General features: G+C 41.2%; 1 protein-coding gene across 10 annotated transcripts in view; it reads left to right on the top strand.

Annotated features, from left to right (window-relative positions):
• The first annotated feature begins 1,409 nt into the window (after positions 1 to 1,409).
• EMD (emerin) overlaps positions 1,410 to 25,623 on the top strand; it is a 31,064-nt gene continuing 6,850 nt past the window's right edge. The window contains exons 1-5 of one of the 10 annotated variants that reach the window (XM_042454001.1): positions 1,410 to 1,527; positions 4,196 to 4,363; positions 7,952 to 8,047; positions 8,939 to 9,046; positions 10,248 to 10,592. In XM_042454001.1, coding sequence (XP_042309935.1) covers positions 4,279 to 4,363; positions 7,952 to 8,047; positions 8,939 to 9,046; positions 10,248 to 10,592 — 634 coding nt within the window. In that variant the 5' untranslated portion in view covers positions 1,410 to 1,527; positions 4,196 to 4,278. Of the gene's footprint in view, positions 1,528 to 4,195; positions 4,364 to 5,621; positions 5,833 to 7,951; positions 8,048 to 8,938; positions 9,084 to 10,247; positions 10,593 to 25,623 lie in introns of those variants that run through there. The other 9 variants (XM_042453999.1, XM_042454000.1, XM_042454002.1 and 6 more) reach the window with 9 other exon arrangements.

The raw sequence follows: 25,623 nt of genomic DNA on the forward strand, positions 1-25,623 counted from the left end.
TGCTTCAGTTTCATCCTCTTGGCTTCCAGGGAGAGTTCAGGCTTGAGTTGTCCAAGGATGCGTTAGTTAGTCTTTTTGGCCATCTACAGTATTCTCAGCACTCATCTCCAGCACAAATCTCAAATGATTCACTGTCCAGCTCTCACATCTGTACATGGCGACGAGGAATACAGTGGCTTGGATGATTCTAATTTCACTGCTCAGTTGTATGTCTTTACACTTTAGGATCTTACCTAGTTCTTTCATAGTTGTCCTTCCCATTCCTAGTCTTCTCCTGATTTCTTAACTGCAGTTTCCATTTTAATCAGTATTTGATCCAAGGTACAGGACATCTTTATTTCGATTTCTTCACTATCAAGGTTGAATTTATGTAGATCCTCTGTGATCATTATTTTTGTTTTCTTTATATTCAGCAGTAACCCTGCCATTGCGCTTTCTTCTTTGACTTTTCTTAGAGCTTGATTAGATAAGGCAAAATGAAGCAGCTTCTGGCCACTTTGGAGGGGTGCTATTTAAACAATGCACACAATCTGCTGAAGCTGCACCGAAGCCGTGCTCCAGTCCTTGCAACCGGAGAGCTGCTTCAGCTTGGCTTTCAGCCTCTTAGGTAAACAGCACCTCTCCAAAGTGGCCAGAAGCTGCTTCAATTGGCCTGTCTGTTCTTCATTTGGCCTGCCTTTCCTCTTGAGAAACCTGGCCACTTCGACTGCCATGGCTCCATCCTATGGTATCTTGGGATCTGTATTTTGGTCACAGGCACCAGAGGAGCTCTCTGGTTGAGAAATCTAAATGCCCCTCCCTAAACTATACATTCCAGGAGTCTGTAAGATGAACTCCCTGGCAGTTTAAAGTAGAATCATAGCACTACAATCATAGCACTACAAGTGTGGATGGGCCTCTGGCATCGCGGTTTGAGTATTGGACCAGTACTCTAGGTGACCTTGGGCAAGTTACATTCTCTCACCCTCAGAGAAAGGGAAAGGCAAAAGAAAACCCAAACAAACCATCTGAACAGTTCTTGCGAGACCACTGTGACCTAGGTGGCCAGCTAAGAAATAGCCCAAATTAAGTCTTCTTGAAGATCTGCCATTGAAAAATGCCTGCCAAAAACTGGGGATCTCAGTGGTCCTTTAAAAAGCCATCTGATGAAGTGGGCTGCAGAGCATCTTGAAAACCTGAAGCCAATTTGAATTCATTAGTCTTTCCGGTAACTGAATTATTTTTTTCTTGTTTGTCTTGGTTACAGTCTAGAATCATCTGCTTCTTTGTTTATGTTTTTTACCTTTGGTGGGGCAGATCTTGATGAGGGAGGAGAAAGGCTTGTGTCCCTTCTCTAACCACTCTTTTCAGTACTGCCTTGTTTCCTCATCTCTGTCAACAGCTGTGATGGAGGAATGGGTGTGTCCTGAGCTAAACCCAGAAGGAAGAGCTATGCAAAAGCAAACTCTTTGATAGCAAAGTCCAGCCTTGCCTCACACTGCCTGAGAGTCCTTTTGCTTAGAGCTCATGCCCAATCTGGGATAGCAGGTACGGAATTAATTCTCCCTTCCTTCTCTTCCACTGTCCCACTATATTTATTTATTTATATCTCACCTTTCATCCAAAGTGGGTCCCAAGGTGGCTACCCTCTTTCTTCTTACCAGCCCTTGCTTATAGGTTTCCTCTCTGGTCAGATTAAGATAGGCTGAGACCCTAAGCCACAGGTGGGCAAAGTGTGCCTTTCCACATGTTTATGGAATGCAGTGCCCATTATCCTGCACTATTGGCTAGGTTGGCTAGGGCTGCTGAAAACTGCAATCCAATAATATCTAAAGGGCAACAGATCCCGCCTGATCTTGGAAGCTAAGCAGGCTCAATCCCTAGTTAGTAGTTGGATGGGACATCACCAATGAATGCCAGGTGGTGTGGGCTATATTTGAGAAGAAGGAACTTGCAAAACCACCTCTGAGTATTCTGTGCCTAAGAAAACCCTATGAAATTCATGGGGTTGCCATATGTCAACAGGCAACTTGAAGGTGTGCGCACACGCATACACACACACAAACAGTTATGGGGGGTGGAGGGGGATGAGCATAATGCCATATATGAGAACTCTGAAATTTCCCTTCAATCCTTACATTTCTAGCACAGCAGTAACTTAAAACATCAGTTGAGCTGATCTCTAGAATCATAGTCAAATGCACAGATCGTTGCACCATGATGGCCCTCAATGCCAGTACTCCAGAATTAATACTTACTACCCAACAATGCTGCCCATTCTACGAGAAAAAGATGGGAGCATATCGCTATGCTGTTGTCAATATTTCACAATAACACAAAGATTTTGCCATTTCATTCACGGGATAATAGCATGATAATGGCGACGTTGTGTGAAAATTTTCACCATGATCATGCGATTTCCCCAGGATATTGACTCTTTAAACCCCCGATTTTCTCCATGTGATAAAGTCCCTAGGAAGGTGTTATCTTAGATAAAAAGAATAGTGTTTTTTATTTGTGGTTTTTCCACATCAATGGGGGTCCTTCACCCCTAAACCCAGCGAATGGAGAGGTACCACTGCATATATTTCTGATGCCAAGAAGATACAGGAAAGACAGGAAAAGAGAAGCAACCATTCCAGTCTTATGTACAGTGGGCCTGTGGTATCTGCTGAGGTTTAGTTTTAGGATCCCTCATGGATAACAAAATCCGTAGATGCTCAAGTCCCATTAAATACAATGGCATAGTAAAATGGTGCCCCTTATATAAAATGGCAAAATCAAGATTTGCTGTTTGGAATGTATACTTTTTAAAAAATATTTTCAAGCCGTGGATGCTTGAATCCGTGGATTAAAAAAATCTGTGAATAAGGAGGGCTGACAGTATTTCCTTGTTGCCTTGCAGATAACTAGCAAGTAGCCCCAGTTATGGAAGAAATGTGACAATGTTGTCTGGTAGAAAAAGAACCATCTATTTCAGGGGTAGGCAACCTTTTTGAGCCGGGGGCCGGGTTGCTGTCCCTCAGACAACTGGGGGGCCGAAGCCAAAAAATAACTAATTAAATATATTTTTTAGAAAATTAAATATATAAATAAACCAGGACAAATGTAGGACAAAATTTTCAAATGGAAGACACTTTTTTTAAAAAAAATGGAGGACACGTGAAAAAAAATGCTGATTTTTTTTAAAATGTTAATATAAATGCATGTTTCTGAGGCTTCTATAGACAATTGCCCCCCAAAGGCCCCAGCGGCAATCGGTGGCAGGACCAGGCCAGGGGCCGGTCCAAAGGCCTTGCCGGGCCGCATCCGGCCCGCGGGCCGCAGGTTGCCTACCCCTGATCTATTTGGTCAGATCTTTGACATCTCTACTGATTTGCTGCTCAGGGAAGCTTTCCCTGGTTGGCTGCTTTAGCTTTCTTCTTAGTGATCTGCTTTTTATTATGCTTTTAATTTAGTTCTTAATGTTTCAACTACATTTTTGGCCATGATCCTGTTGGCACACTGTATTGTGGATGCACTTTTTCAAGGGTCACATATTGCTAGTGATTGAGAAGGCAGATGAAAGCAGCTGCCTATTTCTAAAGTGCCTTATTTCCTTCATAGGATAACAAAGCAGAAATTAAAAAGGATCTTTACGGCAGTTATTCTTTGTCTCCATCCTTTCACCATCCTTCCAGATGTCTCTCGCTCTCTGCATAACCCCTTTTCTTTGATACTGAAATCAAACTTAGTTTTTGGTGTTCCACCTGAGTTTTTGCTTCCTTATAGAATGGATTTGGTGGGAGCCTGGTTTTATTTTGCAAACTTCACTGTAGTAAGGTGAACACTTATTGGAGTCATTGAGAGGGAAATTGTAGTTGTCCAGTTTGTACCGAGCCTATGTTTAGCTTCAAAGTCATTTGTTAAAATAATAAAATAGGAAAATATAATAAGAAATAGTTGGCATTTTAAAGGATATTTTTCTAAATCTAAAGGTAGTGTAATTATATTTTAACAATTTATCGGTTGTTGTTATTATTATTATTATTATTATTATTATTATTATTATTATTAAAATATTTATTTCTATCCTGCCTCTACTGTTAAACCTATATGTGTTTTTTTCAGCACTTGTCTTAATGTTGTAATAATAATAATAATAATAATAATAATAATAATAGTACGTTCTGGTTGCTGATGTAGTACTCTATTTTTGTTTTGTGTTAATATTTAGATGCTTGTTGGTCTATTGATTAATTTACATCTGGAGGTCACTGGCTATAGCATTTTCTCCCTTTTCATGTTGTGGACAGCACCATGGACAAGTACAAGGTATATCTGACAGACGATGAACTCCTTGCCCGACTGAAGAAATATGGGCTCAAACATGGACCCATAGTTGGTATGGACTGTTATCTTTCTTCCAGTTGAAGCAAATTTACAAGCATTTGGAGAACAAGATTCAGAAACCCAGCAAACACAGAATGAACCTGGATGACCAGGGCTAAAATAAAAATGTTTCCTCATCTGACTAATGCTCATAGTATCCTTCTAATTACTGCCACTTATATTCCCATTTTATAAATGGGTAAAGGAGTGCTGAGAAACAGTAGCTTTCCCATTAGCAGTGAATGCGACCATTTCAACCTCTCTGGATGTTTATGAGGGCCAAAGTACTATTTCCCTGGCAGGTTTATTTAACACAATTTTCCATTATATGTGATCGGAGATGTATGACTAAGTGCTTCCAAACAAACCAATCCAGTTTGTTTGGAAGCACTTAATGAAGAAAAACTTTATAATCTGCCTCAGCTCTAGTTTCAGTTTCTACCTTGTTTGGACATTAAAAGGTAGAAGAAAACATGAAATGGGGATGTACATTTGTAGTGAATTATAAAGGAAAGGCAAACCAGAATGACAGTAAACTATTGTCATGCACAAACACTTTCAATGGTATTTTCATCAGATTAATACATTTTTGCCATCAGTTTTTCACTGATGATGTAAAGATACAGATCCATGAAAATAAGGCAACAGGTCCCAGAAAGTGTTTCAGAGAGCAAGATGCAGAGGAAAATAAAAGACAATAACTGAAGGGGTGGAAATGGCCTAATTTCCTCCAGAGATACTGAATAAATATTTTAGAAAACAGTCTACCATAACCTTGTTTTACTTATTCAACTTTTCATCAAAATGCACATGCTAAGGAGCTCATCTGTGCCTGCCACCCAGCTGTTGTTTGCTAATGCTGGCTAAGGTAATGATTAACGTCTGTATGTTTTAATACAGGGGTAGGCAACCTTTTTGAGCCGGGGGCCGGGTTGCTGTTCCTCAGACAACTGGGGGGCCGAAGCAAAAAAATAAATAATTAAATAATTTTTTAAAAAAATTAAATATATAAATAAACCAGGACAAATGTAGGACAAAATTTTCAAATGGAAGACACTTTTTTAAAAAAAATGGAGGACACGTGAAAAAATGTTAATATAATGCATGTTTCTGAGGCTTCTATAGACAATTGCCCCCCAAAGGCCCCGGCGGCAATCGGCAGCAGGACTGGGCTGGGGCCGGTCCCAAGGCCTCGCCGGGCCGCATCCGGCCCGCGGGCCGCAGGTTGCCTACCCCTGTTTTAATATCTTCATTCCCTCTTACCTCACTAGTTACATCCTCCCATCCACTGATGTGTGTAAATATCAACCAAATGAGGCAATACTCCTTACATCTATTAAAGGCGGCTACAGTCTGAAAGAAACCATGCCAAATAAAATATTTAAGGATAGATAATCTTCAGTAGACAAGGGTAGCTAACGGATCCTGTTGTTTTGCTGCAAAAGGCTAACATACAAGCTACCTCCTTGAAAATGCCAAAAGGTATTCCTTGGTGTAATGCACACACACACATATTTCAAAGCAAGTGCCAATCCGGTGTGGAAGATGTGCAGGCAATTCTTCCCTTAACACTATCCTTGTACTTCTCAATATTCATCCTTTCTATATCTTCTTCCTTGTAACACTGTTTTGTTTCCCTAGTAGAGCTTACATCCTAGAAGTGAATTGAATTCCTCTTTTATGTGTACAGTGGACCCTTGTTTTACGCTGGGGTTTGGTTCCAAGATCCCCCATGGATAACAAAATGTGTGGATGCTCAAGTCCCATTAAATATAATGGCATAGCAAAATGGTGTCCCTTATAAAAAATGGAAAATCGAGGTTTGATATTTGAAATTTATACTTTTTTGAACATTTTCAAACCGTGGATGTTTGAATCGGTGTATAAAAAATCCATGTATAAGAAGGGCCAACTGTATTTAAGTTAGCAAGATGCATGTGTGAGTAAACAGTTCCCATGACATCTGGGAAGACTGAATGTCTGAGTCATTGATAAATGGGGAGAAGGCTGATAAATGAGAGGGCTGCTTGGACTTTCAGTATACTGTGTAACTGGAAGGACCTTCAGTCCTGACAACAATTGTGTGCTGTTTTCAATTCTGATGGCTGAATAAAGCTTTTCTCAATCTGCTGAGAGCTTGCGTTCCTGAAGTGGAGTTTGCCTGTACATTACACATCCTATCATTCACACCCTTATTTCTCCTGCTCCCTCCTCTCCTCATCTCACATGGTTGCAATGCACATTGCACTTATTTCTTATACTCCGCCACTTGCATCACTTGCTCTTCTGTCTTTCCCACTCCCTTCTTACCTCATTCCATATCCTCTCAGTGCATCTCTCCCTTGCTCCTTGTACTCCAGCACTCTCACCATTTCCTTCCCATCTCTCCCATCTCACTTCATCTCACCTTATCTCACCTCATCTGATCTGCTTGCAGTGTGCCGTTTCCCTTGCTTGCCTCTCACAATGCATGCTCTCACTTTCCTCATGCCTGGGCCCAGCCCAGGTTATTTTGTTTCAAAATTAATATAACGGTTTTTTTTAAAAAAAACAATTCTTTTAAAATGGTCTTTACAAAAAATAACATCTTACTAAATTTTCACTTTAACCATATGAAACTATGTGCATGTAAATACATTTAGGCTGTGCTTATGATAATTGTAATTTAAAGGTATAATTTTAATTTTGCTAGCTGTCACGACTATTACTATTACATTTGGTGATATACAGGATTTATAAATTATGAGTAACATTAATACAGAAAACATTAGTAAGGATTCAGTATGGTGTGATATAAGAGGAGATCAACAGGGAGTGACTCCATGAGTTACCGCACCGGGTGACGCCAACCCTAGTGACACCACTGTGGGGATGGTTAACCTTCTCTCAAGTGTGCACCATTTTAGTTGTAAAAAAATATATCCTTCCCTTTCATATTTAAAAGAACTGATATGTGACCTTCACAAGTGAAGGATAGCTTAGCTTGCAGATAAACAAGGGAAGTGAAACAAGGAACTACAGAGAGATTTTAGTGGCATCTTGACTGCCAGAGATGGGTGTGAATCAGCCATTTCTAATTGCAAGCCTAATTAAATGGGTCCAAGGGGTGAGGCATGCTTCTCCCAATCATTTGCATGACTTTAGGGCACAAAGTGCAGCTCTTCGGATGTTGATGAGCTGCAGCCACCCAGATTCTTCACCATTAGTTATACTAGATTGGATTGATGGGAGATGCAGTCCACCATCTGGAGGGCCACAGGTGGCCCATCCCATCCCTAAGGCATCAAAAATCAATAGTGAAGGTTGTGAGTGAAGCAGCAATTTGGAATGGGACAATAATCTGAAAGAAAGAGGTAGGTGATGTGAAGCAGGTGCATCTGGGATTGCCAAACAGGAGGCTTATTAATTCCCAGTGGCTCAAGGTATACGGAAAATTGGCCCTTCCTAGAATCATAGTATCATACAGTCGTAGAGTTGGAAGAGACCACAAGGGCCATCCAGTCAATTCCCATCATCCCCAACCAATATTGCAAATGCCCATGTTGCAGAATACAAACTTCCCCAGGCTTTTATAATCACCTGCTTGGATTCCATCCTCCAGGAACAACACGGAAACTGTACGAAAAGAAAATCTATGAATATGAGAAAAGACTGGGATGGCATCAGCCTCTGCCAGGAAGCCCAGCAGTCTATGCAGGTGAGCAGACTTTGATACAAAGAGGGAAATGGTTGTAAAAAGTATGATCTCTCCTTATCATAAAGACAACAGTCAAACAGGATATGTGGAGTATCCTCAAGAGCTGGGGCTCCACAAATACATATTCTTTCATGATAAGGTATTTTTTGAAACCGTCCTGTTCTTACCATTGAATTCAGTTGTTCAAATCTAGCTCTGGTGAAGGCTGTTCTCTGACTCTGTGTTAAAGGCATGTCCAAACTGAGATCCAAATCCTGGACTCCAGAATCATAGTCCAACACTCAAACCACTATGCTGGCTATGTTCAGAAACAGTACACAAATCCCTCCACATTTGCGGCTTTGACTTTTGTGGATTTGATTCACGGATTTTATTAATATGTTCTCTCTAGGAATATCTAGGTTCCTCAGCGCAACTCTATGGTCAACTTTAACCAAAAGTCACACTGAAGGATCTAGAGATTCCTAGAGAGAACACTCCACTAGATATTTGTAGCTCCTCCAGCGCAATCTTATGGCCAATGTCTGACAGACATTGACCACAGAGCTGTATTGGAGAACCCAGAGATTCCTAGAGAGGTGTTCTCTCAGGTAAAAACATAGTCTTTTTGTTATTTGTGTTTTTTGCACATTCACGGGGGTCCTGTGCCTCTAACCCCAGCAAACATGGAGGGACGAGTGTATATCTTCAGATCCAAGACAACAAAAACGGAGAACAGTGCATAACTGAGCACATAGTTCTTTGCTTGTGAGCATGGAGGCATTGTGTTGACCACTGTTGGAAACAGGGTAGAAGGATTATGGTCTGACCCAGATGGTTTCATAAAATGCTACCGACTCACACTTCAGTCCTTTATTTGCAGATCTTAATTTTCCTTTTCTTCTATCACAGAAGCAAGGACAGAGGCACACAAGACTAGTCATGCTGCTGTAACTCCGCAGATCTTCCCAGATAATCACATTGCTGGGGAGATTCCAGTTAGAAGCGCTGATGTTTCAGGTGTGCCTGACTTTTCAAAGAAAAGCATCATTTTCTGGTAAATGCTGCAGAATACAGACACGCCGACAGAAAGGAGAAGGGTGGAAATTTCCCAGAAGGCTAATGGGGGGGGGGGGAATTAAAATCCAGCTGAGCAATGACAAACCAATTTCCCCTGTAGAGGGCACTAGCATAAAGAGATACACTCCTGTGAAACTACTAAAAATACTAAATAGTACAGTTGGCCCTCTGTATCCATGGATTCAAGCATCCACTACATGAAAATAGTCCAAAAAAGTATAAATTCCAAATAGCAAACCTTGATTTTGCCAGTTTATATAAGGAACACTGTTTTATTATGCCATTGTATTTAATGGGACTCGAGTATCCATGGATTTTGGTATCTTCAGGAATCCTGGAACCAAACACCAGCGGATAACAAGGGTCCACTGTAAAATGAATGAATAAATAAATAAATAGTGTAATAATAAAGTAAAAATATAATAGTATAATAATAGTATAAATAGTAGTTTATCTACAGCAGTATAGATACAGAGAAAAGAGATACACTATTTTAGGTGTTTTTAAAAAGGGATTACACAGTTACAAAGATGTGGCTCTTTGTGTGTGACTGTTGATCACATTAAGTATTTACATTTATGATTACATTTGTGTTCAGAAGCAGGGTTTTTCTCAGTAACAGTAACTGAAAGATGACAGATACTGTTTTTCATATGCAACTCAAAATTACCTTAGCAAACTCAAATTTCCATCCAGCCACACCACACACACCTATATTACTGAATCAGTATACTGCACTGAATCAGTATATCTAAATCAGAGCCAGCATGGTGTAGTGGTTTGAGCGTTGAACTATGACTGGAGATCACAGTTCAAATCCCCACTTGGCCATGGAAACCCACTGGGAGACCTTGGGCAAGTCACATTCAGCATCAGAGGAAGGCAATGGCAAACTCCCTCTGCACAAATCCTATCCAGAAAACCCTGTGATAGGGTCGCTGTAAGTCCAGAATTACTAGGAGGCACACAACACACAGAGAGACATCCTTTGCAACACCACCAATCCACACATTTCTCAGCAGAAATTTGCATTCCCAATTATTGAGCCACGGCTGTGAAAACAGGAGCCTCTTTCCCTTAGAGGCCTCCCAAGGTTTTGGTATGAGCGTATTTCAGAAGCATTACCCACTCTTTTTGTCAGGTCCGAGATGGATCCAGCCTCATCGGAGGTATAGGAGTCTCCTTCCAAAGACCACAAGCGGGCCCCACCACCCATCAGAGGAGATGTCCTGGCCAGGGGCAATGCTCATCACAGGGGCTGAGATACCACCTCAGTCAGACAAACCATCAGCCCCACCTGTCAGATCTCGCATTCCTTGCAGAACTGGAACTCAGATTAGAGATTCAGCTTGCTCTCATGGTGACTCCTTGGATCATCGACAGCAGCAGCATAATTGTCTGAAGCCCTCCTTCAGCAAAAGAACAGCACAAATCGCAGTCCCAGCTTTGCATGGGCAAGCTCACCTTCCAGAGGCACTAGAACCAGGTAGGCTTAGAAGGAATTATTTAATGTATTGTGAAATCAAAGGCTTTCATGGCCGGCATCCATAGTTTTTTGTGGGTTTTTGGGCTATGTGGGCATGTTCTAGAAGAATTTCTTCCTGACGTTTCGCCAGCATCGTCTGAAGATGCCAGCCACAGATGCTGGTGAAACGTCAGGAAGAAACTCTTCTAGAACATGGCCACATAGCCCAAAAAACCCACAAAAAATTTAATGTATTGTTTGTTTGTTTAATATCCTGCTTTTAAATATGTTGTTGCTGTTGTATGCTTTCAAGACGTTTCCAGCTTATGGCAACTCTAAGGATAACCTATCATGCAGCTTTCTTGGCAAGTTTTGTTCAGAGTAGGTTTACCATTGCCATCCTCTGTGGCTGAGAGAGTGTGACTTGCCCAAGGTCACCCAGAGGGTTTCATGGCCTACTGGTTATTGAATCCTGGTCTCCAAAGTCATAATCCAACACTCAAACCATTATGCCACTCTGGCACTCCATGTTGAAATACCTATGGTTTAAAACTGTATACATTTTTTGTAATCCATCTGTAGAGATAAAAAATGTAGCGCACACATTCCATTAGAGAAAGCTTTCTTCATGATGGCTGAATCATCAAATACTTGTTTGAATCAAAAGGTCTGGATCTGCCAGTAAAAAAAGTGTGTGCATTTGTGTGCGGAGGTGTCCTAGCTTCCCATTGGAGGGAAGAGTTACTTCCACACTGCAGAATTAATCCAGTTTGACACTGTTTTAACTGTCATGACACCATTCTGTGGACTCCTGGGATTTGTAGTTTGTTGTGGCACCAAAGCTCACTGACAGAGAAGGTGAAATATCTCACAAAGCTACAAATTCCAAAATTTCATAACATGGAGCCATGGCAGTTAAAGCGGTGTCAAACTGCATTAATTCTACAGTGTAAATGCAGACAATTGCACGGACTGGGAACTGCCATAGAGAAAGTCTTTTCCCATGCCAGGCAATCTGTGACGGTGCCTCTCAGAGACACCTCAGTAGCAACATTAGTAGTATTACCATAGCCATACTAGTGGCACGGCATGCCAGTGGATTGCACTTTACATTTTAACCTGAATTATAACTGTGCGGTCTTTAATCTTGTCTCCAAAATAGATTCAGAAAATAGAAAGGAGATTTGCTCCATGTACTGATGGTTACCTCTTTATTCTTTTTTTAAAAATAGCCCTACACATTTTGGCCTATAGCATGGTGTAGTAGTTTGCACAATAGCTATAACTCTAGAGACCAGGGTTCGAATCCCCGCTCGGGCATGAAAAGCCGCTGGGTGACCTTGAGCAAGTCACATACTCTCAGCCTCAGAGGGCAGCAATGGCAAACCCCCTCTGAAGAAACTTTTCAACGAAACCCTGTGATAGGGTTGCCGTAAGTCAGAAACGACTTGAAGGCACACAACAGCAACAGCACATAACAGAGAGCACTAAATAAATGTATATTTTGTTAAGAAAAATAGTGCAATTTTATATGTTTTTATAGAATATGGTTTATTTAGAGTTGCCCTATGTTTTCTAATATCTATAACAGATTTATATTTGTGTTTTGTTTTTAGCCCCTGAAGAAGGGCTGCTTTTATATAGAGGAAAACATGTAGGGCTTTTTCAAAAGAATAAACAGCTGACCATCTAACAGCACGTGGAACTTGTTCCCTTTCTATTTTCTGCTTATATATACGTACTTTCTGGTATTATTTCCTCCCAAAATAAATTCAGCATCTACATGAAAATTCAGGTAAAACCCTAAGGAGATTCACTGCCTCCACTTACATGGAAGTCATGCCAACTGCCATGAGCCAATGTGGTGTAGTGGTTTGAGTGTGACTCTGGAGACCAGGGTTCAATTCCCAGCTCATCTACCAAACCCACTGAGTGATTTTGGGCAAGTCACACTCTCTCAGCTTCAGGGGAAGGCAATGGCAAACCTTCTCTGAACAAATCTTGCCATTGAATTCATCTCAAGCTGAGAGAGTGTGACTTGCACAAGGTAGCCAAGTTGGTTTTTATAGCTGAGCAAGGATTTGAACCTTGATCTCTCAAAGTTCTAGTCCAGCACTCTTAGCACTACACCACACTGGTCCATCCAGCTGCTAGTTAGTGCAAGCGGCCAAAGGATCTGAATAACTGTATCTGTCTATGCATGTGCCTTCAAGACCCCTGTCAACTTATGGCAAACCCATGAATTCCATAGGATTTTCTTAGACAAGGAACACTAGGTGATTTTGCTGTTCCTTTTTATGAAATATAGCCTACAGCACCCAGTATTCATTGTCAGCCTCCCATCCAAGTCCTCTATCTACCTTTTTCAAAACTAGGGACCCTTCCACATAGGTTTGCCATAATTCTCTTCCACAAAACAGGGGAAAAAGTACATGGGACTGGATTGGGCGGCTTATCAACATGCTGCCAACACCACCAACAGCAAAAAACCACTCGCCAGAATTTGACATTTTTGTTTTATTGCATATTTCAGTTGTTGTTGCTGTTCTTGTTGTTTGTTTATATATTGCCATCAATTTACATTCTGGGATTTGTAGTTGTTTTGGCACCAGTGCTCTCTTGGAAGGTAAATTCCACCATCTCATGCAGTATTGCCACACGCAATACAAGCTCTCCTCTTCTCAGAGTCTCACTTGAAGTCTTGCTTGCCTCCTTTCCTTTCTCTTCTGGGTTCTGGGTCTCACACATTGTGCAGAACCACCCAAAGTTTCAAGGGTGAGATGATGAGTCTTCTTGCAAGGTTTCAGGATCTGCTGCTTCAGCCAGCCTACCCAGCCAGGACATTTTTCAGACTTTCAATCCGGGATTTTCCCGGTTTTCTGGGGGGAAATGGCAAGCCTACTTCCACACTACATTTTTATATCACTATAATTCCACCTTAGCAACCATGGTTGCATCTTATGAAATCTTGGGCACTAGTTCTCTCTGGATGACAATTTCAAATACCTCTCCCTAAACTGCAAATCCAAGGGTTCCACAATATGCAGCAATGGCAGTTAAAGTGAAATTATAGTTCTTAACTGTGCAGCTCCGTGAAAGGCTTTATATAACATACACGATAGTGTAACATAGATAACACATGAACAAGAAGATATCTGAAAAGGAGCCCAGCCTATGCAATCCAGTTCCACCTGTGCACACCTACTAGTATACACCTTCTGTAAACACTTATTGCATCAGCTACAACTGCTACAAACCTATACTTACTTCTCCAAGAGCAAACAAAAGAATCAGTGCAACTTGTGACAAACTGAGCCTACAGATTTAGAAACAAAATACAAGTATGCTTCAGTTAACTAAGTACAGTAGATGTGTTCCTGGGCACTACCTCTTCAACTGAAACATTGGCCTCAAACAGATGGCCCCCAAAGTGCCACCATTGGGCTGCGTTGAGGATGGGGGATACACTTGACGCACACCCCAAACACAGTTGGAAACCACAAAGAGCTGGTCCAAAACTGGCCCGAAAAGGAGTGGAAAAATCCACTCCTTTTTGGCTGGCCGGTTGGCAGCTCAAATCAGGGCCAGTTGCATGTGGCTGCCATAGCCCCAACGCACATGGTTCCCATGCAGTCCTAGGGCAGCCCTTTGAGGCCATCTGTTTCACCCCTTGGTTACCATAGGCAGAAATAATATGGAAACAGTAGGAATTGGGTTTCTACATCACAACAGAGAAGAGCAGTCAGTTCAACATGTTTCACTAAACTTTTTATTCAAAACTAACCATGTGCCCCATGTGAAATGAAACAACCAGGTAAGGTAAACCTTGCATAAGTTAACAAAAAATATTTAAATCTTCTTTATGGTTTCTTTCCAAATGCAAAATGGATGATTTTTGTTTTCACCAGCCTCCACAGAGAAAACACTAAGAAGAACCTATCATGGTGTGGAAATTATTTCTATGCCCCACACCCCTAGGAAATGTTTAATGTTCACACCCTCTACACAAATGATACCCCATCTGAAGATGAAGACATCTAATTTCTAATTTTCGAACCACCAATTGAACTACATACAGCACTGTGGGTGAATAAATGGAACTTTTAAAAAAAAAAGCTTTCAGTGCAGTGCATAAAATGCAAATCTAAACTGAGCAATTAAATTTTAATTTATTTTTAAAAAAATGAGTGCTGACACCTCACTTGAGGAAACAAGCCCCTCTTTGTCTCACCCCCTCAAATTCCATTTTAGGAACCCTTGTTCTGCACTGTTGAAATAAAGTGCCATCCTATGCAATCCTGGGATTTGTGGTTTTACAAGATCTTTACCCTTCTTTGCCAAAAGGTATTGGTGCCTGACAAAGATACAAATCCTAGGAGGATGGAGGAGCCAGGGAAGTTCAAGTGTCTCCAAAGTGCATTATTTGTACAGTGTAGATGCATCAGGGTGACTGGAAGCCCTTTTCCAAGCCATGTCCTCCATTTCCGCCTTGTGTCCAGGAGGAATTCCAAGTATCCTCCATTTGAAGCATGACTAAGAAACATTAGTGTATATTTATTATTATTTTTATTATTATTATTAATGATCTCCAAACACAAAACAGGAAAACACAGGGGTGATTTTTGTTACTAAAAACAGTACACATATTGTGAAGTCGAAGGCTTTCGCGGCCTGCAATCCGTAGATTTTTGTGGGTTTTTTGGCCTATGTGGCCATGTTCTAGAAGAGCTTATTCCTGACATTTCGCCAGCATCTGTGGCTGGCATCTTCAGAGAATGCCACAGCTGCTGCTGAAACCAAGGAACTCTTCGCACATGGCCACATAGCCCGAAAAACCCACAAAATCTACAGTGTACATATTGACGAACAAACCAGGAGGCCGCCAAAGTTAACTGTGCTACTGGCATTTACTGAGATGTCTGCGTATATTATATTTAGATGTGTTCATATGCCATTGATACTATATTGGTTTGCATTTCTTGAAGTGTGTCTATCTGTTCCTTGGCCAGGCCCTCCCTTGTCCTCGAAGGTCCTCCCTTTGGCTGTGCCCTGGTCCTCCTTGGCAGTGAGGAGGGCCCCTGGGCACCCTGAGGGGCAACCTTTGGGCACCAAGGAGAGTTGTGGCTTAGTGGGGACAGGTCTGCAAGCCCGCCAGGAGGCTCATTTGGGGGTCAGCCCCCCAAAGTGGGCTCCCCCTGGCCACCTTTGGCCTCCCCCCTCCCCTCCCTCTCCTTTCCCTTTCTTTTCCCTTCCTTCCTTTCTTCCCCATGGCTTGGAATTTGGAAAGCAACAACAGGAGGACAGAGCCAGAAAGTGTCCCTCCTCCTCCTCCTCCTCCCTCTAGCCAGGGAGAGGCAGCAGAGGCCCAGCCCTGAATGGGGTGGGGATTAGGGGCAGGGCCTGCAGAAGAAGGAGGCTCCCAAAGGCTGGGATTCTGCCGCCCCCTCTTCCTCTCTGCCTGAGTCTCTCCTTGGGAGGCCCAAGCTTGTGCGCCTGGAACAGCAGCAGGTACTCAAAGAAGCTCTCCTCCTCTGCTTCCCTTTCTCCCCCTTCACAGCCTCTCTTTCCCCCTAATATACCCCCACCCCCCTTAGGCTGGGATCATGGGTGCCCAGACCCCTCTTCTCCACCCCTTCATCCCCTTCCCCCCCCCCCTTTGCCCTCCTCTGCCCATTTTAGCCCACTCCCTGCCACCCTTGCCTCCCCCTGGCACTGCCTTTTCCTCCTATGCTTCCTTGCTGCCTCCTTTTCTCCTTGGCTGGGCTACTATGGGGCCCTATCCCAGAAGAGACCATATAGCAAAAGATAGTGACATCCCAAATCTCCCCCCAAACAGGAAACCCCTTGAATTGGGCCACCCACATGCACAATATTCATGATGCAAGGAATCTTTCTATACTATACTATACTATACTATACTATACTATACTATACTTTGGCTATAGGGAAGCTTCTTGCATCATGCATTTTTGTGCACTTGGGTGAGCCTGGCTCAAGGTGATCCCTGTTTTGTGGATTTGGAGTGTTGTTGTACTTGATCATCCCAGGGATGGAAGTGGTGCTGGAGGGGATTGATATGATTTCTGTAAAGATTGTTGTTGTTGTTCTTGGGTGCCTCCAAGTCATTTTTGACTTAGGCAACCCTAAGTTTTCTTCAGTTTCTTCAGAAGGGGCTTGCCCTTGCCATCCCCTGATACAGTGGTCCCCAATCTGTGCCCTTTAAGAGATTTTGGACTTCAGCTCCCAGAAGCCTGAGTCATGTTGGCCAATAGTATGGGATCCTGGTAGCTGAAGTCCACAATCTCTTAAAGGGCACTGTTTGAGGATCACGGCTTGATACTTTGAGAGTGTGACTTGCCCAAGGTCACTCAGCAGGTTTAAAGCTTGAGTGGGGAATCGAACCCTGATCTCCAGAGTTGTAGTCCAACACTTCAAAATCATTGTTGCTGTGTGCGCCTTCAAGTTGTTTCTGACTTATTGTTGAGAGGAGGTTTGCCATTGCCTTCCTTTGAGGCTGAGAGAGTGTGACTTGCACAGGATCACGCAGTAGGTCTTTTATGCTTGATCATCGTATTGACCTCTCATCTCCCGAGTCATGCTCCAGCACTCAAAACACTACATTGCACTGGCTCACACTATTAGATTTCTAAAGATCTAATAACATTCAAAATCCACAAAGTAGTGATACCTTTTATGGGGCCAACCAAAATGTACAAAAGACATGTGGCAAACTTTTGAAGCTCTGCTGAATTTTGTGCGTGTTGGCTGGCCCTATAAAGGGTATCCTGTTTGTGGATGTTGGACATTATTCTACTTTGCTATAAGGCTAACATGGCAACCCTTGGATCTATAAATACGCAGAGACAAAAATATTCTGTTCCAAAGAATGGTGATGGTAGTGGTGGGCAAGTGGCACAGTTCTTTGATGGGCATAAAGTCACCACAGTGGTATGGTGGCCCAACTTCGGCAGCTTAAAGTCACCGTCCGCCCCTCGCCTTGCAGCCAATTGGGACTACCTTGTAAGCCATGGCACATGGAGCAGCCTGGAGCATTTCTATATGGGCAAATGTATGAAATGTTTAGTAAGCCAGTGGTGTGCGTAAGGCCTGCTTCCTTGTTAGGCTCCCCAGTTGTGCTGCATATTTATCTCTTTCTCTTTGTCTCTCTCTCTCTCTCAATTTTGCGCCTTTGTCCTCATAACCGGGCGGGCATAGGCGAGCAAAGCGTTCTTTACTTTTGAAAACTTGGCAGCTGTCACTGGCATGCTCCTCCCTCCGCCAGTTTCCTTTTCTGTATTGCCCTGCCCTGCAAAAGGATGGGTGGGGGAGCTTTTTTGGAATCTGCCTTTGGAAACAGAGGCTTGAGTTGCTCACCAGTTTCCCATTCCTTTCAGAACTGTGTGCATATAGTTTCCTTGGAGAATTATGTACATCTTTTTGGTTTTTCATGCCAACCTCCCACCCCACCATGTGCCTGATAGACTCAGAAATCATATACATTGACACCACTTTAACTGCTGCGGCCCAGTGCTATAAATTCTGGGAACCAGTTTTGTGAGACATTGAGGCTTTTCTGTCAGAGTGGTTTGGTTCCACAGCAAACTACAAATCCCAGGATTCCATAGGGCTGAGCCACAGCAGTTAAAGTGGTGTCAGCCTCAGTTATCTCTGCAGTGTGGATGCAAGCCAGAAGCATCCACACAAATGCTTTTGCTCTCCATGTGCTACTTCTGCTTCTGAATTTTGGGAAAGTTACGTATTTAGGTTTACAGCCCTAACCCCACCCCAGACCATGGCCACGGGTTTCCCATCCTCCCACTCCTTGGTGCCTCTGATGCAATTCCAATCCGGTTCAGTGTGAAACTATAATTGGTAGGATAACTTAATCAAGGGTTTAGTATAGTCCTGCTCCTTCTGGTTCAAACATGTGCCGTGGTGCTGATTCATATGGCTAATATATTGTCATTCTTATTTCCTCACCTTTAAATGTCTGTTGACAGATTGGTCCCAGGCCAAAAAAAATGCATCTCACAAAAGATTCAGTGTTGCTTTAATCTTCTTTCTAAAGTTTAAGGAAGTTCAAGAAGGTTAAAAGGTGATATGATAGCCCTGTTTAAATATTTTAAGGGATGTCATATTCAGGAGAGAGCAAGCTTGTTTTCTGCTGCTCCAGAGCTAGAACACGGAACAATGGGTGCAAGCTCCAGGAAAAGAGGTTCCACCTCAACATTAGGAGGAACTTCCTGACAGTCAGGGCTGTTCAACAGTGGAACACACTTCATTGGAGTGGAGTGAAGTCTCCTTCCCTGGAGGTCTTTAAACAGAGCCTGGATGGCCATCTGTCAGGGATGCTTTGATTGAGATTTCCTGCATGGCAGGGGGTTGGACTGGATGGCCCTAGTGGTCTCTTCCAACTCTATGATTCTATGATTCTAACCACAGATTTTCATGAATGGGTTAGGAATGTGCATCCAGCATTTAGCCATCCTGAACTATCATGTGGAAATAAAACTTAACTAGGATCTCTTTTTTCCCCACATGGGCACTAGACGTGGGGAGAGACTGACAGAAAGGGGAAATTAAACAGAGAGACATAAGGGATACACTTATTCATTCATCCAGAGCAAAACATACACACCCACAAAAATAGACCTGGATCTTTTTTAAAATTCATTTTCATATACTGTTACATTTTAACAAAAATATTTGTAGTTCTTCAAAGAAGTACAGATTGAATCTTGTAAACATATTTTCAAGGGCAGTATTGATAGTGCCTTAAGGCACGAGATCCTGTCTGATATTGGCTGCTAAGCAGGATCAATCCTGGTTAGAACCTAGGTGGGAGACCAGGTGCTGTAGGTAATATTTCAGAGGAAGCAACTAGCAAAACCACCAGTTGAGTATTCCTTGCTTAAGAAAACCCAATGAAATTAATGTCACCATAAGTCGACAGGCAACTTGAATCATATATGTTTTTAACTGTGTGCATTTGCTGGAAAATTTATTACATTAAGGTTTTATTTATCTTGTTTTTTTATCTGTGTTTAGGATACAACCATTTGAAAAAAAATGTCTCTCATATATCTATCCCTAGTTGTTCCTAATCAAATATTTCAGTTTGACTTTTTTGACTACTAGAAAAATTTGGCATTACTTGAGTGGGCCTTTAAATATGTGTATGTGTTTATTTAAAGATTCCTCCAAGTTAAATTTTTCCAGTAGTCAAAAAAGTTAAACTGAAATCTTTGACAAGGAAAAACTAGAGAATGAAACATACACAAATGTTTCTTGAACTTTTTGCAGGAATGATAAAAATGGAGTCTGGAAGTGAGGGCTTTTAAGTATTTCCAGATGTTGGATTCTCAAGATATATTGTGCCTCAAAAGAAAAGGCCAGGGTTTTTTCCCCTCCTGCTCTCTTACATACTGATTTATAGAAAGACATGCTGTCATATTTGTTGTCAGCTGGAGATTTGTGAAACACACATTGTTGGTTAAGTTTGTTTCTGTAAAATCTTTAAAACAATTATTTAAAAAGAGAGATATCATGCCTCCACACCCGAGCCTAGTTTGGTGCTTCTGTACCAGTGATGGCAAACCTATGGCACATGTGCCAGAGGTGGCACTCAGAGCCCTCTCTGTGGGCACCAGTGCCGTCTCCCCAGCACAGTGTTTGCCAGAGTTTGTTACTAGAAAGCCAGAGGGACATGGCACTTTGCAATAAACAAGTGGGTTTGGGATTGCAGTTTGGGCACTTGGCCTCTAAAAGGTTCACCATCACTGTTCTATACATTACAATATGAAACCTATGATTTATTTTATACTGATACAGAAATTGATTTCCAGTGCCAATATGATGTAAAAGAGAGATTACCTTGGTTTTGAGGATATTTCAAGTATTTTAAAATGTTTTTGACTTGCTAAATCCTTTATGAAATGTTAGCAATTAAAAGTTATTTGAGGCAATAATGGGAAAACATTTTAAAATGTTAAAACATTAAAAATACTGAATAGTTTGTAACCAGATGTGTCAGTTCTAGAACATTAAATGATACAATTAAAACGGAAATATATGTATCACTTTGCTATCAGAACCACAATCCTATATCTAAATTAGTAGACTGTTGACCATAAAAATGCAGGCCAAATAAAACATATTAGTTCTTTTATGGTGTGTTGCTTTAGCAACAGTCCAGACAGTGATAATGTAGTTAACGCCTAAAATATAGGCCCCTTTATCTTGATTCAGGAGATTTCAGCATGGAATTACTGGATTATTACTTACTAAGGGAATAAATTATATCCCGTATGGCCTGTAGTCAAGATAACCTTTTTCCCAACATTATAGGTTGGGAATAACTAACAATTTATCTTATAAATTTATCTTATTTAGTAACATTTTAATATTTAATATTTTAGTATTTAATAAAAATATTTAATAAAAATCATTTAATGAGCCCCAGTCTACTTCATTGTTTTGCACCAACAGAATAACAAGGATTCCACTTAAAAAACCTTCCAATGGATCCCCACCTCAAGAAAATTGGATTTTAGAACAAAACTGGTTACTAATGTAGATGTTTTAAAATGTTTCCAGTACTAGCCTATCAACATTTGTTGTTCTTGTGTGCCTTCAAGACATTTCCAATTTATACCAACCCTAAGGTGACCCTATCATGGGGTTTTCTTGGCAAGATTTGTTCCGAGTAGGTTTGGTATTATCTTCTTCTGAGGCTGAGAGTATGTGACTCACCCAAGGTCACCCACTGGGTTTCATGGCCGAGCTGGGAACTGAACTGGTCTCCAGAGTCATAGTTGAACACCCAAACCACTATGCCGCAGTCTAATATTCAAATAGGAAATATCTGATTACAGGTGGTTGTATACTCCTAGGAAACCATTCTGTACAGTGGGCCCTTGTATCCACTGGTGTTTGGTTCCAGGATCACCGTAGATATCAAAATCTATGGATGCTCAAGATCCATTAAATACAATGGCATAGTAAAATGGTGTCCCTTATATAAAATGACAAAATCAAGCTTTGCTTATTTGAATCTGCATATTTTAAAAATATTTTCAAACCGTGGGTGTTGAATCAGTGGATAAAAAAATCTGTGGATATGGAGGATTAACTGTATTTAATGTGTTGTGTGTTCTCTGAATCCTTAGAACACTTTCAAAATGCTATGCATAGTTCTCTTTATAAAGATGGGGGAAATCAAAGGCAGACATAGAAGAGCAATCTTCTATCCCAATACTTGCCACTTGGGAAATTATATTATTATTATTATTATTATTATTATTATTATTATTAACCTTTATTTATAAAGCGCTGTAAATTTATATGTGCCTCCTGTGAACTTTGACACTTCTATAGAACTCGTGTGTCAATAAACTTAAGTTGTGTCTACTCCATTTTACTGCCCAGATGTGATCACTTGCCATAGATGTCAAGATGATCGAGCCTTTGGGGGTTGTCTACACCTCTTGTGAATGGTTCTCGTTCACACACAAGTCTAGTGGCTGCTGTAGACCCCCGTGTCTGTGGAACAGTGTATCTGCTCTGTGTTTTACTTCAAATTAAAAAAAAAGCTGTCCAAGGTGCTAAACTTGTTTTGAAGGACAGGGTTCACAACTGTGGCTACCTGCTTTTAGCTAGAGCAGATTGCCCATGACACTGACACAGGGTCACTAGTAGCCACTGCACACGAAAATGAAACAGAAAGTGTTCTCCAGATTTTCCTTGGCTAACTTCCTCACATGCAGAAGAGTCCCAGTGAAGAGTTCAATGAGATTTGTTTAGAGCAGTGGTAGGCAACCCTTTTGAGCCGGGGGCCGGGTTGCTGTCCCTCAGACAACTGCGGGGCCGAAGCCAAAAAATAAATAATTAAATATTTTAAAATAAATAAATAAATAAATAAATAAATAAATCGGGACAAATGTAGGACAAAATTTTCAAATGGAGGGCACTTTTTAAATAAAACATGGAGGACACTTGAAAAAATTTGCTGATTTTTAAAAAATGTTAAGATAAATGCATGTTTCTGAGGCTTTTATAGACAATTACCCCACCATGCCCCTCACGCGAGATGCCAAAGGCCCCAGCGGAAATGGGCAGCAGGATGGGCTGGGGCCGGTCCCAAGGCCTTGCCGGGCCACATTCGGCCCGCGGGCCGCAGGTTGCCTACCCCTGGTTTAGAGCTTACAGAATCATAGAGTTGCAAGGGACTCCAAAGGCCATACAGTCCAAGCCCCCTGCCATGCAGGAAGACACAATCAGATGGACATTCAGCCTCTGTTTAAAAACCTCCAAAGGAGGAGACTCCATCACTCTCCGAGGAAGGAGTATGTTCGACTGTTGAACAGTTCTTACCATAAGGAAGTTCTTCCTAATGTTGAGGTACAATATTTTTTCCTTTAGTTTGAATCCATTGTCCTGTGTCCTGTTCTCTGGAGCAGCAGAAAACAAGCTTGCTCCCTCTTCAATATGACATCCTTTCAAATATCTAAACCAGGGGTCGGCAACCTAAGGCCCACGGGCTTTGGCCCACCAGTTGTCTGAGGGACAGCAACCTGGCCCCCGGCTCAAAAAGGTTGCCTACCCCTGATCTAAACATTTCTGTTACATTACTGTGATAATATTAAATGATGAAAGAAATTTTAACTTCTCAATGTTAAGAGATCAAGAAAATGTATAGACTTCATTCCTGAATTATTTTGTTTTGGATTTTTATTATTGTGAATTATTATTTTGTTAAATCAGATATTAAACGGCCTCTAAAATTACTCGGAATGGTCAGTAAGACTATGATTTGTGGCCAATGTGAGGCAGAAGACATAGTCCACTATGTGCTAATTTTTCCAAGAGAGAGATTTCTGAAATCCTTGCTAATATAGGACATTGTGAATTTTCTTGTAGAATTTGTTCAGTCGCTTCTGTGCAATACCAGTGGCTATGTAACACATAAACTGGTTCTTTTTCCTTTGGCTGCAAAAAAAAGATTAGAAAGAAAGCGTTGGCTAAAATTGCCACCAATTGTATTGGATTCTCCAAATGAGTATCTTGTATGTAACTTAGAAATTTACCTATAGTTGTGAATTTTTGATATTCTTTCATACTGGCTTTGTAACTGTTCTTGTTACTGTCTGTGAAATCATTTTGTGCCATCTGATTTTTGGGGTTTTGAAGGGTCTTTAGTATCTTGTATACTTTGTGTATTTTTTTAAAATCTCCTTATCATGGCCTTTGGCTAGTACGGTAAACTCATTGATCGACTGATACTCAGACTGGCCAGTAATGAATTAAAGTAATAAAAAACACTTTAACCGTTGGTCAAACTAACACTATAGACATTTAAGAAGTGCAATAATATTTTTTAAAATCATCATTGACCATTTTGATAATTAGAGGTAAGAAATTAATTCTAACTAATTATTTCCAAGCTCTGGATCAGACTTTGTTCTTCTCTGTTCTTTCTCATATATATATATATATATTTGAGAGAAAATGATTTACTGAGGGGGCCTGATTTAATTTTGCTGCATTCAAGGTGAAATCATATACCTTCTACTTAATACCCTCCCCCAATAAATCTGTAGCAGACTTGCTTGGTATCAGTTTGCATTTGGTTTCAAGGTCATCTCTTTTAATTGCAGATGAGAGACTGCTTTGCTTGTTTATTTTACAAATATAGGTCATGATCCTGCATTGTTAGACATTATGGTTGCATCCGCACTGCAGAAATAATCCGGTTTGACAGCGCTTTAAGTGCCATGGCTGAGTGCTATGGAATTTAGGGAATTATAGTTTGTTGTTGCACCAGAGTCGTCTGTCAGAGAAGACTAAATGTCTCACTAAATTACAATTTCCAGAATTCCATAGCATTGAGCCATGGCAGTTAAAGTGGTGTCAATCTGGATTATTTCTGCAGTGCAGATACATTCTCCAGATTCAGGTCACCCTCCCCAACTCACCAGGCAACTGCACCAAATGAAAAAGTCCCAGGATGCTGGAGATTGGAGGGCTGAATGAAGACATATCTAGACTTCCTCTACCAGAGAGACACATTGCAAAAAATAGGTCCAACAGGGTCCTGCTGGCGGGAGGGGGCTGGACACATCATTGTCCAGCACCCCACTTTCTATTGCCTCAGAATTATTTCCATTGGTGCAGCTGCATGGCTTACAAGGTGGGTTTTGAGTGGAATTTGGGGTCAGTGCAATTGTGCCATAACCATAAGTGTGAACTTTGGGTCAATTTGTTAACCAAAAATTCCAGACTTCTACATTATATACAGTAAATGAATTTTGTGCTTAGACTTGAGTCCCATCTCCAAGATATCTCATTATGTATATGCAAATATTCCAAAATCCAAAACATTTCTGGTCCCAAGCATTTCCGATAAGGGAAAATCAACCTGTATTTACAGTAGCAATAGTGTGACTTCATAGGGTCACCCTATGTCAAAGTTAACAAGAAGAAGCCTGGCTTATGACATTGGAAATACTAAACTGGATTTATTCATTTGTTTCATTTATTTATTCTGTTTGTACCCTGGCATTCTCCCAATACAGAACCCAAAGCAGCTTAAAATAATTTAAAATAGAAGTCATCTAACATGTTATAGTACAAAGGCTTTTTCAAACCAATTAACCAGTACTATTAAAAGCAGATAGTTAAAACAGTTTCAAATACATCAAAACATAACTGAAAACATCCAAGAAAAAAACAAAACAAAGACACAGCACACCCCTTTTGAATATTGTCTTGACATGTAATTGAAAAACAAGTAATAAGACAGAATGAGAGCCAACCAAACCTCCCATAGAAGAGAGTTCATACAGCCTGGGAGCAGCCAGCGAGAAGGTCCTTGTGTCCTCACCAAACATTTCTGTGATGGTGATGGACACAAGAGCAAGCCCCTTTCCAGCATCTTAAACTTGGGCTGCCTTCTATAGGAAGATGCCAGCCATGTATTTTATATTTAATTATTTACATGGTATTAAGCTTATATTGAGAGCCAGCATGGCATAGTGGTTTGAGTGTTGGCCTA

The sequence above is a fragment of the Sceloporus undulatus genome, chromosome 2 (genome assembly GCF_019175285.1).
Source record: "Sceloporus undulatus isolate JIND9_A2432 ecotype Alabama chromosome 2, SceUnd_v1.1, whole genome shotgun sequence".
In the NCBI taxonomy this organism is placed as follows: domain Eukaryota; kingdom Metazoa; phylum Chordata; class Lepidosauria; order Squamata; family Phrynosomatidae; genus Sceloporus; species Sceloporus undulatus.